The sequence below is a fragment of the Alligator mississippiensis genome, chromosome 5 (assembly GCF_030867095.1).
Source record: "Alligator mississippiensis isolate rAllMis1 chromosome 5, rAllMis1, whole genome shotgun sequence".
Lineage (NCBI taxonomy): Eukaryota > Metazoa > Chordata > Crocodylia > Alligatoridae > Alligator > Alligator mississippiensis.
The window spans coordinates 47,882,229-47,899,815 of NC_081828.1; the positions used below are offsets into that span (position 1 = coordinate 47,882,229).

At 45.6% G+C, this 17,587-nt stretch overlaps 1 protein-coding gene, 1 long non-coding RNA gene and 9 other non-coding genes across 18 annotated transcripts in view; 1 reads left to right on the forward strand and 10 right to left on the reverse strand.

The window, feature by feature from the left end:
* Window positions 1-379: 379 nt before the first annotated feature.
* On the reverse strand, window positions 380-12,020 carry LOC132250807 (uncharacterized). 7 transcript variants are annotated; one of them, XR_009462432.1, is made up of 13 exons: window positions 11,913-12,020; window positions 9,566-9,805; window positions 9,067-9,103; window positions 8,098-8,142; window positions 7,605-7,633; window positions 6,747-6,851; window positions 5,773-5,798; window positions 5,278-5,317; window positions 4,792-4,814; window positions 1,334-1,375; window positions 921-988; window positions 677-713; window positions 380-490 (listed from the first exon to the last, which is right to left on the reverse strand). It is a non-coding gene; the product is annotated as an uncharacterized LOC132250807 (long non-coding RNA). The 7 variants fall into 7 exon arrangements; XR_009462433.1 differs by having other exon boundaries at window positions 9,566-9,743; window positions 11,913-12,018; XR_009462431.1 differs by having other exon boundaries at window positions 9,697-9,805; window positions 11,913-12,016.
* LOC132251047 (small nucleolar RNA SNORD47) lies at window positions 790-865 on the reverse strand. Its single transcript, XR_009462852.1, has one exon. It is a non-coding gene; the product is annotated as a small nucleolar RNA SNORD47 (small nucleolar RNA).
* LOC132251051 (small nucleolar RNA snR60/Z15/Z230/Z193/J17) lies at window positions 1,078-1,158 on the reverse strand. Its single transcript, XR_009462856.1, has one exon. It is a non-coding gene; the product is annotated as a small nucleolar RNA snR60/Z15/Z230/Z193/J17 (small nucleolar RNA).
* Window positions 1,447-1,526, reverse strand: LOC132251039 (small nucleolar RNA SNORD79). Its single transcript, XR_009462843.1, has one exon. It is a non-coding gene; the product is annotated as a small nucleolar RNA SNORD79 (small nucleolar RNA).
* On the reverse strand, window positions 4,915-4,977 carry LOC132251063 (small nucleolar RNA SNORD78). The gene has a single exon (XR_009462868.1). It is a non-coding gene; the product is annotated as a small nucleolar RNA SNORD78 (small nucleolar RNA).
* Window positions 5,392-5,456, reverse strand: LOC132251049 (small nucleolar RNA SNORD44). The gene has a single exon (XR_009462854.1). It is a non-coding gene; the product is annotated as a small nucleolar RNA SNORD44 (small nucleolar RNA).
* Window positions 7,099-7,189, reverse strand: LOC132251052 (small nucleolar RNA snR60/Z15/Z230/Z193/J17). The gene has a single exon (XR_009462857.1). It is a non-coding gene; the product is annotated as a small nucleolar RNA snR60/Z15/Z230/Z193/J17 (small nucleolar RNA).
* On the reverse strand, window positions 7,709-7,791 carry LOC132251050 (small nucleolar RNA snR60/Z15/Z230/Z193/J17). Its single transcript, XR_009462855.1, has one exon. It is a non-coding gene; the product is annotated as a small nucleolar RNA snR60/Z15/Z230/Z193/J17 (small nucleolar RNA).
* LOC132251068 (small nucleolar RNA SNORD75) lies at window positions 9,178-9,244 on the reverse strand. Its single transcript, XR_009462873.1, has one exon. It is a non-coding gene; the product is annotated as a small nucleolar RNA SNORD75 (small nucleolar RNA).
* On the reverse strand, window positions 10,200-10,277 carry LOC132251048 (small nucleolar RNA SNORD74). The gene has a single exon (XR_009462853.1). It is a non-coding gene; the product is annotated as a small nucleolar RNA SNORD74 (small nucleolar RNA).
* Window positions 12,021-12,188: 168 nt separating the features above from the next.
* Window positions 12,189-17,587, forward strand: part of ZBTB37 (zinc finger and BTB domain containing 37) — a 30,469-nt gene continuing 25,070 nt past the window's right edge. For both annotated transcript variants that reach the window (XM_019500173.2, XM_006272936.4), the window contains exons 1-2: window positions 12,189-12,265; window positions 16,150-16,355. Coding sequence is in view for 1 of the 2 variants with exons in the window: in XM_006272936.4 (XP_006272998.2) it covers window positions 16,335-16,355 (21 nt within the window). In the remaining variant the exon portion in view is untranslated. The remainder of the gene's footprint in view (window positions 12,266-16,149; window positions 16,356-17,587) is intronic.

Here is a 17,587-nt window from a genome sequence, read left to right on the forward strand (position 1 = left end):
CCAGGAGGGCTAAATTACCATGTTTAGTGGTCCTAATTAAATTTAAGATGTCATCTGTTGCTTGAGCCAGTAAATGCTACTGCCTGAGACAGCTGCCACTAGCCCAGAAACTCAGAATTCATTTGTTCCCCTTTTCTGAGAGAAGAGCTTCTCACTATGCAAATGTTCATGTCTCAGCAAATGAAATCCACCTTCAAGAGAAGGAAGGAAAATATGCATTGAGTGCATAATTGGTAAGGCTAATTGGGACAACTGGAACCCTCAACACATTTTATGTTGTTTCTCTTTAACCGATCTGGGTACAGAAGCTACTCAGTCTAGTTTTATATCATTTAAAACTATTCTTTACCAGACACTTGAAAGTCATCATACAAGGCAATTTCATACAACAATATTTATTGATTAGAAATCCACAATCCACAGGGGTTTGACATTTCTTTGCGTGCATGTCTTGCACTAAAAATCTGCCAAAAGCTCGCAGCTCCTTACCCTGTCAAGCAAAGTACAGACTGTTACACACTGCAGTAACAAATTGAAGTATAACAGTTCTTAAAAGGAATAGCTCAGACCTTAGATTTTCATCTCTTATCAGAGAGAGAGTTCAAGCTAAGGTTGTAATCATCTTTGTCCATTCCAGCAAAAGGATCTGTTTGTAGTGATTCAAAGTAATACTCACCTTCCAAATTCCTGTTCTTCCACTGCTGTCTTGTGGCCTAGGAGATGCAAGGGAAGTAAGTGAGCGCAAGTCAAAAGCATGGAATCTAGAAGTTATAGCACAAGCAATAACGCAACCTCAGAAACAGTGGAACAAAAATGTGTAATATCACTGGAATTCATTTGGCAGAATCTGATTTCATCAGTGGTTACAAAGTGCAGCCCCAGCAGCATTATAATACAATACAGAAGAATTGTGATCTTACCAGTTTGTCTTTAGGCAGATCAGAGTCCTTGCCTAGAAAAAAGGGCCACAACCTGTCAAGATACCATCCTAAAACAGATAAAAATGTACAGATTCAGCTGTTAACAGAGAGAGATAGATATATAGAAGTTCTTTATCATCAGGATTCCCACTGTTGCCAGATACATCAGATAGAAGCGAAAGACAAATTATGTTCATCACTGTGCTTCTGCTGAACTATGTTATCATCATTGTTCTGGCTTAAAATTTTAATCTACTATTTGTGGCACTGTTTTAGTCATCCCCTTGGTCTGTATAAATATCAGGAATTAACAGAATCCTCATCAGAAAACGAGTGGTTTGAGGCCACAAGAAAAAGCCAAAAAGTGTGTCTACAGCTCCGGAAGCAGCTTTCCATATTATGGTTTTGCTTACCTGAGGTAGGAGCATAGCTTTGCTTCAGAAACTGCTTTAATTCTGCAACATAATAAATTGCTGTTACAAACAGATTGTAGCCCACAGCACTCATTACAAATCAAGTTGAAACGTACTGTTTCAGTATCAAAGTCGTCCTCAGTCTCTTTCAGAGAGATTCCCATTGTTCAAAACAAAATCATCATTAACAGTACATGCTTAGAGGAAGTTTATTGATGAAATGCTACTATTGGAGCCCAATTCCAACCTTCCAATACAATATTTAAGAAGTATATAAAACTAGTCAAAACATGCAGGCAAGTTTTTAGTGCATCTTTCAGCAATGCAAGTAATGCAAGAAAGGTTACTCAACTAATTCCATAAAACTGAACATGAGGGGGAACTGTAAGTTTTGTTTTTTTTTTTACTTTAACCAGCATTTGTAATTATGTCTATCAGATAAGTGTTAAGTTGCCAACTATAACACATGAGGTCATGTCTGGTAATCCTTTCATTTTCAGCTAGAGGGAAACAACTCCCCAAAATATAAACTCAGTATACAGGGTAAGTGATTTAGAGCTAGATTTTTTTTTATTTTATTTATTTATTTTTTTAAAGTAAGGCACAGCCTCAGTGCTATATTCTCAGAAACCTCTTCTGTCCGCTACTCTTACATAAGTTTGGGTTTAAACTTGGCTCCCAACAGTTGATTCTGAAAAATAAGAGCTGGCTGCATTACATGATGCAGTGCAAGGTTCTAGCATAGACTATTTCAGTGGAAAATAGGACCCTAACTCTTGTTGGAATCAAACGATACTACCCTAAGCAAAAAACAAGACAGACTGCCTTAGTGATCTCTCAGGAACAGGGCCCAGCTCTAAGACATTCAAATTTAAGTATCAAACTTTGCAAAGTGCTGACTCTTACTTGTTTCATAGTCACAATGTGAAGTTTTCAGACATTTATCTACTCTTAGTAAAGCTTTTTGCTGAGAAGCTGGAAGCCATCTCTTCTTAAGGGAGCCATCTTAGGTATGCAATTGTATAGGTTTAAACTACGCTCCAGTTTAGTTTCATAGTCAGATTCCTTCAAAACTTAAGAAAGCTTATCAAAGAAAAAAAAAGCTGAAATGCCCAAGCCCAACTTATTTTCCTCAATGAAGGATTTGCATTGCTTACATTGGTTAATTGAAACCAATGGTATTTTTACCACCAACTGTATGGGAAAAGATTTTGGGTCAATAACAAGCCTTTTTTTGGCAATTAAACAAGCTACAAATCATATTTTTAAAGCTTGATAAATTTAAGTGTTTAGTGTTTAAAATGGACAAAAGCCATAAACATTTCAGACCATCTTAGGAGTGGTTAAGATCCCGCACTTCAGAGGCAAGTACCACATTTATTTGAATATAAGATTTTTTTTTTTTTGGGGGGGGGGGGGGGAGAAAGGAATGACACCTAATCAGTATGGGGGAGAAGCTGCTCATGTTACATTTGCATACAAGGAAGCCTCATCAAAATACATTGTCCATCATTACATTATCAAAAGCAGCATGTGCTAAGTAATGGAAACCAACTATAAAAGTTGATTAAATGCAGCCAACATTGAGCATGACCAAAACATATGGCCCATATTGGGTAAACATACTCATGGGAACCTTTTTTGTTTGGCCCTTAAAGAAAACAGGAAACTGACACCAGGCCTGGAGGTACTGCAACACCAAGCCAGCACCAGGAGGGCCAGAGCTGGCTCTGACACCTTCCCCTTGGCACCAAAAACATTAAAAGTTCAAGACAACAAAATTGAGGTGAGGCATAAGGAAATACAGATGACCCGAGTATAGAGCTACACAGTAGAGGGTGTGAATGCAATCAAGTTACATAAGCAGCATGCAGCCAACTATGGCCCCAGGGGTGAGCTAGTAGAAAGCCTACATAGCAAAGAAATTACAAGAGACCCCACACAAGAATGCTGCATTTGAGTAGGGAGGTGGTTTATAGACTCATACTAAAGTTGCAAATAAAAGATGCAGAAGGACCACAGTTCATCAAAAAGGCCAAGATGCTTATGGGAACCTGCCACTTTGTTTGTGTCTGGGGCCAAATTAGCTAAAGTAGTTCTGAATTCTACTGACTGAGCAGAGTTCAGTTGTGGTGCTACCACCAGCAAGTATCCCATCTCCCAGACCCTTCAGTGTAGCACTTCAGGTACTCCTAAATCCATGGCAGGCATCCCATGTACAAATCCTAAGCCTGGAGGCCCTGGGAGTTCAGATACCTCCTAGCCTCACTTGCCCCTAGCCAAAAGGATGGAGGAGCAAGCTAAAGGGAAAGCCCAAAAGCAATTCCCCCCCGCCCCCCCATTGTAATGTGTAACCAAGATCCTCTATTGCAGACTCTTGCAGGGATGCTGCTCCATCTGAATAAGATTACAGTAGTGCCAACTGTGCCCAGTGCTGACTTTTTAGAGTCATGGTGAGCCCCTACACTGAATATGCATCAACTTCACTCCCAAAGCTGACCTGCACTTTTCTTTCCTCGTTTCTAGTGATTCCCATTTCTCTGACAGACATTTAAGGCTGGTGAACGTTACCAAACAAGGCCCCCAAAAGTTCATTCAGAATCCCTGTTGACCCTCTCAGTCTGGCACACATTAGTGTGGCCCAGCCTTCCATAAGATGAGCCATGCCAGGTTCCTTTACATTTCATCTGCATATATATTTTTGGAGGATCCCAGGACTCATAACAAGAACACCCAGTTCAAGCCATGAAGGTGGGGGCTAATTAGCACATGGCTCCCAGGGGGGGCACACATCTGGAGTGCACACCCACACTTAGTAATGCTGAGCTGTGGGGTTACCATAGCTTGAAATGCTGTTGATTCTGCTGAGGCATAACCCAATGAGAACTATATGGTAAAATGCTGAGCCTTCTGGCTTTGAACCAATATCATGCATAGCTTGTATTTTATATAAAAAGCGAGAGCAAAGGGTAAGGGGGCTAACCTAACTATTCCCACCCCCCCCGATTTATTTTCCTCTACTGTAGCAGTGGGAAGGGGACAAATTCAACGCAGGTCTCCAATAATTAAATTCTATACCTGGAAAATTATATCAAATTGAGGGGGTCACCTTATATTAGAGTAAATATAGCAGGTGGCTGTTAAAGCAGAGCAACAAGGTTTGGACCAACCAGTCAGAATTCACTATATGCTTCATGTAGGTTACATTTCAAATCTCTTCTACTCCAAGCATCAGTTGGGTTTGATGGACCAGACAACTTTTAGGACAAAACCTCTCCCATTTCAAGTAGCCATGGTGCAAGAAAATGTGATTTCAGCATTAAACGGAATGGAAAGGAGCAGTATCACTGACGTTCATTTGTCAGAATCCAATTTCATCATTGGTTATCATGTTCTTACCATCCAAAGGTTAATCCACAAAGCTGAAGGGGGGGAAAAAAAAAAAGAAGCATCCTTACCCAAGTTCAGTCAAGTTCAGGACCTTGAAGTAAAAACAACAAGTGTTAGCAGAAAAAAAGAAAGAAAAATACAGACAACACAAATCCGTGCTACTCCACTTATAGCTATTAAATGCTACAGGGTCCTTCAGTAATGAATAGTCCACATACTGATTTCAGGTCAGACATTTGACAACATCATTATAACCCTGCAGGAATCAAATTGCCAAATGCCTACAAAAATCCAAGATCTCCTAGAAAGCAAGTCAAGCTTCAGTGTCTAAAGGATATTAGAACACAAAATATTAAGTCCCTGGCAGTGCCTCAAATGATGTCTACAAGGTAGGAAAGCCCCAAAACATCCTTCTGAATTTCAGAGACTGGATTTTGCCAGAGTAAGCTTCTAGACTCCACAAGAAGGAACCATGACCTCAGAACTCCTCTTGTACATTACTCAGTTACATTATATTTAATAGCAGAACTAGAACAAAGCAAGACCAGACTTACTTTAGGTAGCAGCACTGTGCACATCCAAGTCACCCCAATCCTAGGATGAAATGAGCTATATTAGAACAAACCAAGAAACAAAACTAGAGTAGGGTAATTGAACCAGATGCCTGAAGTCAGGTAGAGCTAATTACAGACCTTCATTGTTAAGTCAGTCTATTTGCATCTCATCACACAGGCTGCCTGAACTAACATGGTCTAAACTAATATTGGTAGGGAAAAGGCCACATGCACAGCATTACTGTGAGCTGAAGTAAGCAAGTTTAAAATTTGCTACTTGTTCACATTGGGCCATATGTTACTAGTTGCCTCCCCTCCACCACCCCCTACATTTATAGTCATTGTGGAAAAGGCAGCAAATCAGCACTAATTTTTCCTGGAGGTCTGGCAACAGATTCCCTGTCAACCAGCACTCTCTGTTGCTAGCTAGGGCCTCATCATAGAGGCCCATCTAGTTAGTTTGAAACTTCCATAAAATAGTTGAAATGCACTTACATCATTCTCAAGAGCCCTTTGGACACCTGCAAAGAGAAAGCCACTATCAGAACCAGCAAGAAGCATCTATAATATTCAGGTCTCACAAAAACTGTATCAGTACTTAGTCACATTTATCCTCATTAGGATCAGAGACCTGATTCAACATCATCTACAGTAGAAACCCAGCCAGCTTTTTATTCTACCCCCTTTCTCCAGTCAAGCAGCTAGTATGTGTTATGGCAGCCTTCAATTAGGGACCTTCCATGAGTCCCAATGATTCACCTCATCCCAGAGTATATTTGCTATATAGATTTATCTGTAGTGATTAGCACCTAGGTCTAAGGGTCCAAGTTAGTCTACCTTTGCTGTGTGGCTGTTCACACCCAAGTCATACTTGATTTACTGGGTATAGTGGTGTGTGGCACTTGGGGGCATATCAAGACATTCAGCAATACAGTACAATAGCTCAGCTTATGGTTCTTTCCCTTTGAACTGGTGTGCTCAATAGGACATACAAAATTAAAGGGAATGCTCTGGACAATCATCAGTGGAAGCAGAAAGCAGTGTCAAGGCTAGAGGTGTTCATCTGTGGACAAGGGGCCAGGCAATGAACAGAAACATGCAAGTTCAACCCAGCAGTGTAGACAGGCTCCCTACCATCTGTATCAAATGATACTGCTCTACAAGCTCTCCTCTCCATCTTGCTTCTTTAATAATACACCTCTGTATTGCCAGTACCTCATTTGGTTTTCCAGCATTCCATTTTCTACTCTCCCGTCTCCCATTTTTGGGCCAGTAACACCACACTTACTAGCACCCGTTTGCTTTTTTCAAGTTCCTCCCTCCACCCCCACAACATCCATCTGAAAATTTCCCCTTGGGCTTCCTATGGCCAATGCAAAACTCAGGAGCAGTAGTAAAATGCATTGTCAACAAAGTCAGAGCAGACTAGTGTAACATTTATATTAGAAAAGGTTCCCTTGAGACATTACCTTCTCTCAAGTGTGCCATCATCTGCTCCCTCTGCAGCAGGGTGAAAGCAGGAATTTCTCCTTTAGTACCAGTTTGTAAGCCAATGCCAATCCCTCCAACACATCCTGTAAAGCAAAGGACACTTTAGTGAAACAAGTATCACATCCATGTTAGCTTCAACATCATCTTTTCTCTAGTTATGTGGATAGATTGTGGTTTTACTATAGTCTAATTAACATAAGCTATGATACTTAAAATTGTTTTACACTTGATACTTCCTATACTATTAATGCTCAACCATTATGTATTGAGGTACACAGGTGGCCAAGATATTTATGGACACAAGAACCAACTGCCAGATTAGCAAACTATAGGAGGCTACATCAGATAGGAGCGAAAGACAGTATAGCATGTTCATCACAGGCCATCTGCTGAACTATGTTATCATCATGTTAAGCCTCCACAGGGTATGGGAAGGAAGGAAGAGTAAAAGGGAACTACTCCCTCCTCTTCCCCACTCAACCCCCCCCCCCCAAAGGGGGGGGGGGGGGGAAAAGGAGACAGGGCCAAATGCAGCAAGTTCAAGAAACAAACAAAGTTTGCTTGGAATTTTCAAGAGCCCTGAAGACTCAGGCAGTATAAAAGTGCCTGTTGTTAGTTCTAAGAGTTTAGTTTTACTATACACTTTTAATATGCCACTTCAAGCAGCCTTTTTAACCAAGGAAACAGTAGCAGCCCTTTGTGGATTCACAGGAAGGGAAAGAAGTGAATACAATAGTAAAAAAAAAAAAAAAAGAAGAGCAGTACTGTAGGTGTTGCAGAGGACAGCAAAAGTGGTATTCCACAAGGAGAAAGGAATATTGCTGTTCAAGACTTACCTTTCATTATCAGGATTCATTCCCATAGCCTAGAAAGGAAGAGAAAATTAGACCCATTACATTTTAGCATTAACAACATCTACCAGAAGGATGGTAGAATTAGTCAGATACATCAGATAGGAGCGAAAGACAAAGCAGTACTCATCATTGTACATTCTGCTGAACTATGTTATCATCATTGTATCTGTATTCGTAAGACTGCTTGAGTTGCTACTCAAATAAGGAGCTGTTTTAATGTGATCTACCCAAAAGAGTTTTGAATGACTTAAAATGCTCTAGAAAAGTTTGTCTGACCAAACAACTATCCCATCAGCCACTGCAAGGTGTCAAAATTGTCCTAGTACATTAAATTCGTTAAGAATTAAAAAGCATTCCCGTCTCACTTCTCATGAGTCTTGCCATTACATTGCCTCAGCTCTATGTAGGAAGAACCCCCCCTCCCCCAAACATATTCCATTTTTCCCCCGGAAAAAAAGTTGCCATTTTTTCTTACCATGGAACCTCTCTTCCACAGGCTTGTAACTGGCTCAATCAAATCCTAAGGCAATAAAATGAAGTTGTAAAACAGATGCAGAAAAATCAACAGACTAGCATTCCCTGATAGTACTGTGCCTCAGCTCAAAGTTAAGGTGGTAAGAGCTCTCATCATTCTCTTGGTCAAGAGTAGCAAATAAGTGTCATCATTGTGGCACAGAAAAAATTAGCATTCTTAGTTGCTCGAACACTGTTAGTCTACTAGCCAGATCAAAGACCAGTGGTGCCTAACACCCCCCTCCCCAGAGTAGTACAGATCTGGACACGGGGGGGAGGGGAGAAGGAGGAGAGGCAGGCAGAGCAGGGGGGAAAAAGAGTGGGCAGTAAAAAGCAGCCCAGCCCTGATCCAGACATGCAGGGAGACCAGCAGGGTGGACAGTGGGCACAGGGGCAAGGAGAAGCCCCACCCCAACTCCACAGCACAGCTATGGCCCCTACAGCCAGGGCTAGACTCAGCCACATGGAGCTTTTCCTGCTGTCAGTTTTTCTGACCTGTGGGGTCTCATGGACTGGACTGTCATGGCTCTGCAGGCAAGAGGTTGAGCGCTCCTGATATAAGCCATTATTTAAATCAATAGTTCCCAACCCTTTTTTTTTTTTTTTTTTGCTGCAACCCTAAATTGGCCACCAACAGGACATCCCAACCTGGTGCTGCAGGGGCTGCTGGGAGCAGAATAGCAGCAGCCCAGGGCAGGGAAGTCATTATTGCCCCCTTTGTGCACAGCAGCCCAGCCCCACCCACCCCTCCCAGGCCAAGCACATGGGTATGCGTGTGCATGCAGGCCCTTCACAACCCTGAGGGCCCCCCCCCCCCATGACCCTGATTTGGGTTGCGTCCCAAGGTTGGGAGCCAATGATCTAAATGTAGGTTTCCAAGTAACTTTGCTCCAGATACAGCGTACAGAAAAATAAGACAAACCATCTTTACCTTAAGAAATGGCATCAGGTCTCTAGGTTTCCTGGGCCTGCAAATGAAACCAAATAAAGTTTCAGACATTTAAGTTCCATATCTTTGGCAAGGACGATAAGCACTGAATGAAGCCTCAGGGCAGAGTTGTCAGAAATCACTTCTGTCCACTACTCTTATGCTCAAAGCATCATAGGCTGTCCATTTTCATAAGTCTTATTTCAGCCCCTTCAGATACACTGCTGGTGTCACTATCTTTATAAGGATGAGCTAGCACACCCCAAATCAAGCCACTATTTAACCCAACTCTCCAAAAAGTTTGAGTAGTTAAAAATGGAGGAGGAAATGATCACTTCAAATCCCATAAGGCTGATTAAAGTTCTATGAAGCAACCCACGTACAGCCACTAAGATCATGTGATAAACTTGGTTATCTAAAACACAGGGAAAGAATGGCACTCCTCACACAACAATTACTACCAGTACATACATTTAGAGCCAAGAACCATACAAATAATTACCAGGTACGTTATAGAGCAATCCCAGCCTTACATCTGGAAATCAGCAAGTACTCCAGGCAGCTAGAAGTGTTCCCCCCTGCAGTAGCTTTTTTTTTTTTTATTAAGCCTCATACTTAAAATGCAGTTCCAACCTGTTTTCCAGCCAATGAAAAAAGAATGCCGAGTCATCTCAAGTCTTCTGAAACAGGAAAGCAGTGTTAGTAGTCCAACATTTCTTTGCTCTCAGAAAAAGCTTTATTCCTAAAAGCAAAACATGCAAAAAAAAAAAAAAAAAAAAAAGATTCTCATCCTAAAACTTGTCCGGTAAGAAGTGAAAGAAAACCGCTCCAGGGTTCTCCATTCCTAATGAACATGAACAGGTTTCCCTGTAGTGTCTTATAAATACACTTAACCTTTTTTGTAAGCCTGCTCCCCAGCATGTAAAGTGCCTGTTAATACCAACTACAAGGCCTTCTGTAACAAGAAAAATCCAGCCTAGCAGCATGGCTTAGATGATCAAGGAGTTACCTTTATACAAAACTACACCTGCATAGGGGCATCCTGTATAAGCCCTGCAATAAAATACTTTTACTCTAGACCACATGAATTACAGCCATAACAGCTACGCTACTGACCCATGGTCAATACATCCCCATGTCCAGCTCAGAGATGTTGGTATTCATCACACTCTCAGATGTCCCTACCAACAGAGTTTTCATCACATGCAGGTACATGGGAAGCAAGTTCAACCAAGAGGCGATGCTAACACTAAAAAGCAAGCATAAGTCTGACACGCTGGCTGTTGCTACAACAAAACCCTCCCTAAGGAAGGAGACCAAGTCGCAATTCAATGCTCAGCAATCCTCCTCAACCCCATGCTCATGCAGTGTTTTTAAGTGGAAGGTCCTCAGCTGTAACATGCCTTCTCCACCAGGCACCTTCTACCTAGGTGCATGAAGTAACTTACTAGTTCTCTTCTCTACAACCAGTTCCTGCCTCTAGGCCCACAACTCCTGACTGCAAAAGCTGCTGATGGGGCACGTGCTGCTTCAGCCAACTCATTGTATAATGCTGGATTAGTCACTGGATATCAAAGCAACAAGACAGGGCCACAAAGCCAAGTCACGCCCTTCTCCACCCACCTGCTGGTGGAACTCAGCAGTCCGAGGCTTCCTCTAGTCTAGGGCAAAGGTTTGCAATACGGCTTGCAGGCCAGATCCAACCTGCAGAGGGGCTCTGTCCAGCTTGTAGTGGACCCCTCAGTCCTGTTTGGCCCATGGCACATCCTGCCACCCCAGGCACACAGCAGGGCAGGGGCAGCGCCACAGCTAGACTGCATCCCTAAGCAGCCAAGGCAGTGGCTGCTCTCCCCAGACTTGTGGTACTGACAGGGACCCACATGCACAGCCTCAAGTCCAGCCCACCCCATACCTGCTCTGGACCACCTGCCCATGCTGAGCAGCGGTGGCAGCCTGGCAGAAGCTGCTGCTTGGAAATGCCCCCTCCTCACCAAGACCTTTCTGGCTGCAGCTGCCCAGGGCCAGCACCCCAGCTACCCCCTGCAGCTCCTCTCCACTGCCTTCCCATCGGGCAGCCTGGAGGCAGTGGCCACAAGGATGGAGGAGCCACAGGGCAGACAAGGCAGGCCTTGGGTAGCTGTAGCAAGAACGCCCCAGCAGTGGTGAGGGGAGGGGCCACTTCTCCCGTGCCCAGCAGCAGCTTCTACCCACCGATGCTCAGCCTGGGTGGCACAGACGCGGGGTCGGTGGCGGCGAGAGGAGCCGCAGCCCGCGTGCGCTCCGGGCTGGCCAGGGGCCGTGCTGACTGCTGCGTGCACGGCCTGCGGGCCCCCGTCACTGCTCAGCCTTGCTGCAGGGAGAGCCTGGCGCCCTAGTGCTGAGCAGACAGCACGGGGCACAAGCCGGCTCAGGACACCTGCCAGCGCCACGAGGCGGGGCGATACCGCCCGCGTCCCGAGCGCCGCGCTCCCCCAGGCAGAGCCCAGCGTCCGCCGCGCAGGGGGGCTCCCACGGACTGCATCCCCCAGCGAGCACCGCGCCGCGGGTAAACACGGGCGCAGCAGCCGGCGGCGCGGTGTACTCTGGGAGCTGTAGTGCACCACAGCGGGACTCCCGCGTGGCCATGGGTCCGGGCTCGGGGCGGCCTAGAGCCACGCAGCCGCCGAGGCCCGGCTCCACACGCGGCGCCGCCCGAGGGGGGCGGGTGGTAATCCAACTCCATCCGGCCCCGCGCGCCGCCATCCGCGGAGAAGCCGCCGTCCCGGAGACCCCGCAGCGCCCAGACAGCGCGATGGAGCCCGCGCGGTCCGGCACCGCGGGCCTTCGGTGCGGCCGAAACCGCCACTTACCAGCTAGGCCTTTGCCCGCCACCCCTTGCGCTGCCTGCCGAAAAAGGAAGGGGTAGGGGCGGTGCCACCGCTATTTATAGCCCGGCGGAGCGCGGTCACGTGGGTGCGGGGCCCGCGGGGCCGCTTCTCACAGGAGCGCCCTGCTGGTGACGCACAGGTCCCGTCCCCCGCGCAGTGATGGCGGCCGCATTCCATGGGGCGGGGCCACATGACGCACGGGCCGCTCCTCGCCGGGGCGGGGAGAGGCAGGAGATGGGAGCGCGGGGCTGGGGGAGGGGGGATTCTCTTCCGGCGCGCGGCCCGCTCGGGGGGTTCGCTTCCGGGACGGCGTCCGGCCCTGCCCACCCCGGGAGGTAGGTGCCTGCTCGGGGCCGGGGCTTGGCACCCGCGGCGGGGCGGGGCAGGGCGGAGCTGCCGTGCCGCCCCTCGTGGGGCAGGTGCCGGGGGCCGCAGCCCGAGCGCTGCCCGCTCCCCCCGCGGCTCCCGGCCCGAGCCCGCGCTGTCACCGCCGCCCCCGGGGGCGCCTCCCCCGGCGCCGGGCTGGGCTCCCCCTTCGGGGATGCGCGGCGGCTGCCCACAGCCCTGGGCCGCCCCTCGGCCGCAGCCCCGCCGGGCTTGTCGTGTATCGGCTGCGTGTCTGTGCCCTGCTCCGTGTGTCGTCTGCGTGGCCCGTGTCGTGTGTCCCGGGGGGACCCCTTGGCTGCGCAGTGGTTAAGGGCAGAGCCGCGTGGAGGGGGGAGGGATGCTCATGGCAGACGAGCCTCCCTGCTGTTAGCCCCTGAGCCCCTTTCAGCCTGGGGCCACGACACACAACGGGCGACAACACTACGAAAGGGTCGTGGGCGAACTTTAAAAATGGGCTCTTGTTGAAGGAGAAGGACGCAGGGAACTTGCGCTTTCCCTTGCCGGCTAGCAGAGTCCCAGCCTGCAAGGGGCTGCTCACACTGGGGCCAAGGGACAGTGGGTTGGGAGTGAGGGGCACTGGGCTGGGACTGGCCATCGATGTTTACAAATGCGTCCTGGTGCCAAAAAAAGGTTAAGACCCGCTGCCCTAGACTTCCTGCAGCCACCAGTGGGTGACCTGGGTCTCTGTGGGGCATCTCCCGCGGTGCTCAGCCACTGCTGGGGCTAGCCCTGGCCGGCTTCTGCGGAGCGTCCGCTCCTCCCCACCCCCAGCTGCAAGACCATTCCCACACTTTCCTGAAGCTGCCTCTTGCATCAGGGAGAGGACTCTGCTTTCCTCACGCTGAGCTGCCATGCTCCTAAACTGAGATGTATACAGCTTGGTGCATGTGAAGTTATGAAATACAGCCCCTTCTCTGAGGAACTTACTCATCTTACACAGCTTTGTTTGGGTGCTGCTGGGTGGGAGCAATGAGGACAAAGGTTCTTATGATAAGCTTATGGGGTTGCTTTGGTTTGTTTAGCTATAACAGCTTCTTGCTGGCTTTGCACATTTTCTGCAAGGGTCTAAGTTCCTTCTAGGAGTTATTTGACCAAAATTGGAGCAAAAGAGACGAACGCAAGATGATGCAAGGTCAGGAGGAAGATGCATTGGAGAAAAATGGTTTTGAGGAGAGACAGATGTCATCAGGAGGGTCAAAGAATAGTGACAAAGGCCAGGAAGACAAGTGTAGGTAGCACAAATGTGAGCCATCAAGATGTGGCACCAGTGTTTAACCAGTTGGTGACAGACTTGAGGACTGTATGGAGGGTGGGTGGTGACAGTTTGTAAGGAAAAGACTATGGTATAATAAAGGTTTCCTTGAAGCCCTGGTACTCTAATTGTGGAGAGGGGTAGGGGGACTTTTGTAGCATCCTTTGATGCTTTCTCTAGGTCTCATGCCTTTAGAGAGCTGGTCCCTGATGGGAAGCATGAACCTTGCAAAGACTTGAGATGCAAAAGATGAAATGGTTACAAGACTGCATTAGTGATCGAAACGTGCCCTGGTGGCTGATATTGGCGGAGTCCCTAATGGGAGAGAGCCTTTTGCATGCCATTACAAGAAATTTGCCATGAACAGCAGTGCTGGAACTGTCACCTGCTTTTAGCATGATGGTGGGGAGGTGAAGAGGAGAGCTGGCAAACCTCTCCTGTCCCTCTGGTGCCACGGCTTTTTTTGACTGTGATTTGATGATACCCTTTTATCATAATGGGCAGCCATCCCATTGCATCCTTTCCAGCCCCAGAGATGTGATCAGAGGTAGGGAAGTGGATTGTTTTATATTTATTTTTCTTGGGTGGGGAGAAGCTTGTTTTGTTGTATCTTTGCATTTGAATATTTTATTCTGTTCTTATAATGTCTGTCTTTTTTGTCGTTAGCTGCCTTGAGTCTCTTTTTGGGAAGGGCAGTATATAAATCAAATAAAATAAGTGGAGAAGTTTCTGAAGCGAAGCAAGAATCAAGTGTGGTTTACTCTCTAAATAAAACTTGTTTCCAGCCAGGCATCTAAATACGGGACTCTTTACATATGGAGCTTAAACAGTATTGCCAACCCCAACCATTCAAAAACCATGGTTCAGTCTAGTCCCCCCCAGGAGAATTTAAAAAGCAAATTAATTTGGAGGCTTTAGTTGCTGTGCTCGTCAGTCTTCCGGATTCATGTTATCAAGTATTTATCTGCAGCTATGAATTTTAGAAGCTCCCTCCCACCCATGAGAAGTTGCAGGTATCTCCTAAATCCAGGGAAAATGGCCTTGAGACACCACCAAATAAAGACTAAATGGCCAAATGAGAATTGGCAAATTCACTTTGAGGGATAAGTTAGTGGCCAGATCTCCCATTTCAGTTCAGAATGGACAAGTTCTGGGTACCAATTATAATACAAAAGCTAATGCACTTGATCAGTAACAGTTCATATTCCCAATCCACAAGTGCCAAGTTTCTTCAGCTCAACTCAACACTCCAAGAAGTCCAGGAAGGCAAAGGTTTTACAGTGTTTTTCAGGGATCATCAACTTTCTGAGTAAGGATATAGTCAATATGAGTATTCACTGAAATTTGTATTCTTCCAACCTTAAGCAGGTGTCTAGGGGGTCTCAGCTGGTCTCAAGCACATTAGGAGTCTCAGCTGGTCTCAAGCAGCATATTCTCAACCTGTAAAAGCTAGACATTAACACTTTAAAACTGCAACAAAACTAGATCAGAGCTGTTGCATCCTTTGGGGCACAAGCATAATATGCTGTACTTCCTAATAAGAGCACTACTTAGCCAAAGTTTAAAGTTGCTCTTCAGATGAAAGCTTGGAGAGGATGGACATGTTGCATTAACAAAGGCTTTCTGTTATGCTAAGATTAGGAATGCAAATGCAGGAAATGCAAAAATTGAGGTTTCACTGCAGCGTTACCTCCCATGGTGCAAGTTTACTATCTCTTACAGCTCCTGTTTTACCATGTAAGCCCTGCATACACCGTGGGCAAGTGAAGTGTCAGACAAATGGCCCATCAGGCAAAAAGATATAAGGCCGACTCTTCTCATTTAGGTTTATCCCAGACCCAGTACAAAAGCTTCTCTTTTCAGCTCCAAGTTGAACAAAGATTTGTGTAGCCCCTTGTCTTGCACTTAAAAGCCAGTCCTGATTTTCCTTTTCTCAGAGTTAAAGCAAACAAACTCACAGATTGTCTTCAGGCTTCTCAGGGAGTAGCTGACTCCTCACTATGGTTGTATAACCCCACTGCCAGCAGCCTATATTTACATACAAGTAGGTTCTCTTCCTTCACTTCATATATGTGCAAAGCTAATTTCCTGGGAGGCTGAGTTCGAGCTGCTTCCAAACCCTGCACATTATCCTTTCTTGAGCATAGTCCTGCCCTGGAAATCTAGGGCTTCCTGACCCAGATAATTGGTGTGTAGCATGCCCTCAGCCTGTGCTCTCCTGGGTATATTTGATAGAAAATGTCTGCAAGGCTTTAAAAGAGAAAAAAATGGTCTTTGATTTTATTTTAGAAATCTGGCAGTTGGAAAACTGATAGGACTATGAGACTGTAAATCTCCATCTTGCAAAGTTTCAAGAATATCAATGGGGTCACCGGAACGATGGAACCACTAAAACAAGTTAATACACGTACATGCATACCTTTTTGCTGTATCATGCTAGTGATACCAAATAGTGAAAACTTTAAGAGGGCAAGTAACTTATGTTCAAATTGCTTTTTTTCCTACTAGTTTCACTGTAATACTCTGCAAGCAGTTTGAAAAGTTCCATGTGTTAAAAATGCAATGTTTTTGTCCCTTCAGTTAAGGGGAGAATGTTCATAATGAGTCCTCCGAATCTGCCAGCAAAATTAGGGAAGACAACTTGATATTTCTGATGCTGCTAAGGGAAAATCCACCGGGGGAAAAAACCATAAACACACTTTTTGGCCTTCCTGCTACATCTGAAGAAACAAAAAAGAATACCAACCTATCTTCCTCTACTTTGTATGTCACTATTACCATTACAGGTAAGAGCTCAAGTTTTGTGTTTCCTTGTTTATGTTTTAAATTCTGACCTGAGCATTGCATTAACTTAGACCTTCACACAACATTTTTTTTAAGCTGGGAGGCAAGATGAGGAACCTTAAGATGTGGCATGGTGATGTTGTGCAATCATTTTGCACAACTTTTACATTTTAATCTTAACCACATTGGAGATGCTCAAAATTCCTACCTGTGGCATTGCACAATTCTGTCTTATTTTGCACAACTCCTGTGTGTCAAGCTACTGTGCAGCTTCATGTTTAGTAACATATTTTGCTCTGCACACACGGAACCTGTTTTTGCTCATAAGCATGCAGTGTCCTGCAACTGCATCAGTTCAGACCACCACTAAAGTCTAAGGTCCCAGTCCTGCAAAGATGCACATGATTAACGTTGCCTCTGTTTTGTCCCTTTTGACTTTGTTTCTCAGAATAGACATAAAATTGGAGCCAGGAACTTTCTAGATTCTGTAACAATATTCTGATGCCTGCAACGTTCTCTCCGATCAGCTCTTCAGATGCTGTCCACATTTATGCCACAAGTGGTCTTTGAGCACTATTTGTTTTTTCTTGGTATGCACCTAAAACTTTGCCCATATATGGTCAAGGCTCATTTTTAGACTTTGCCAAAATGGTACAGGACAATCATAAAAAATGATGGAAAGGAAATTAATTATACCTTTTTTGTTAATTGCCACTCACAAATAGCGTTACGCTCTATGCATGATGAAAATGTTAGCTACAGTAACTTATGTTTGTATAGAAGGAGTCTGGCCCAGCATACGGCATACAAGACTTGGAGCTGAGAATGGGATTCTATTCTTGCCTCTCTTACTGACTTGCTATGTGACCTTTGGGCAAGTTTTAGAAGTGCCTGTTAGCACTGAGTGCCTCAGTTTTAAATGACCTGCTTCTGATACCTTGGGTCACTGAGTTGAAATGGAGTTCCTGGAAGCGGGGTGACTAAAGTTATTGGACATATTTATGCCTTTGTAAAACTTGGAGAATTGTGTTCTCTCTCTTTTTTAAGGTACTTTGCTACTGGCCGATGATGTTCCAAGCAAGCAATTACATATTTTAATATATGAATCATTTTAATACTCTTTTTATAATGGAATATCACTCTTGACTGGACCTATCCCACAGGCCTGTTGGGTAAAACATTTTGAGTTCTAAGCAGTAGGGAACTGTGTTTGTGCGTCCATAAAAGACCCGCA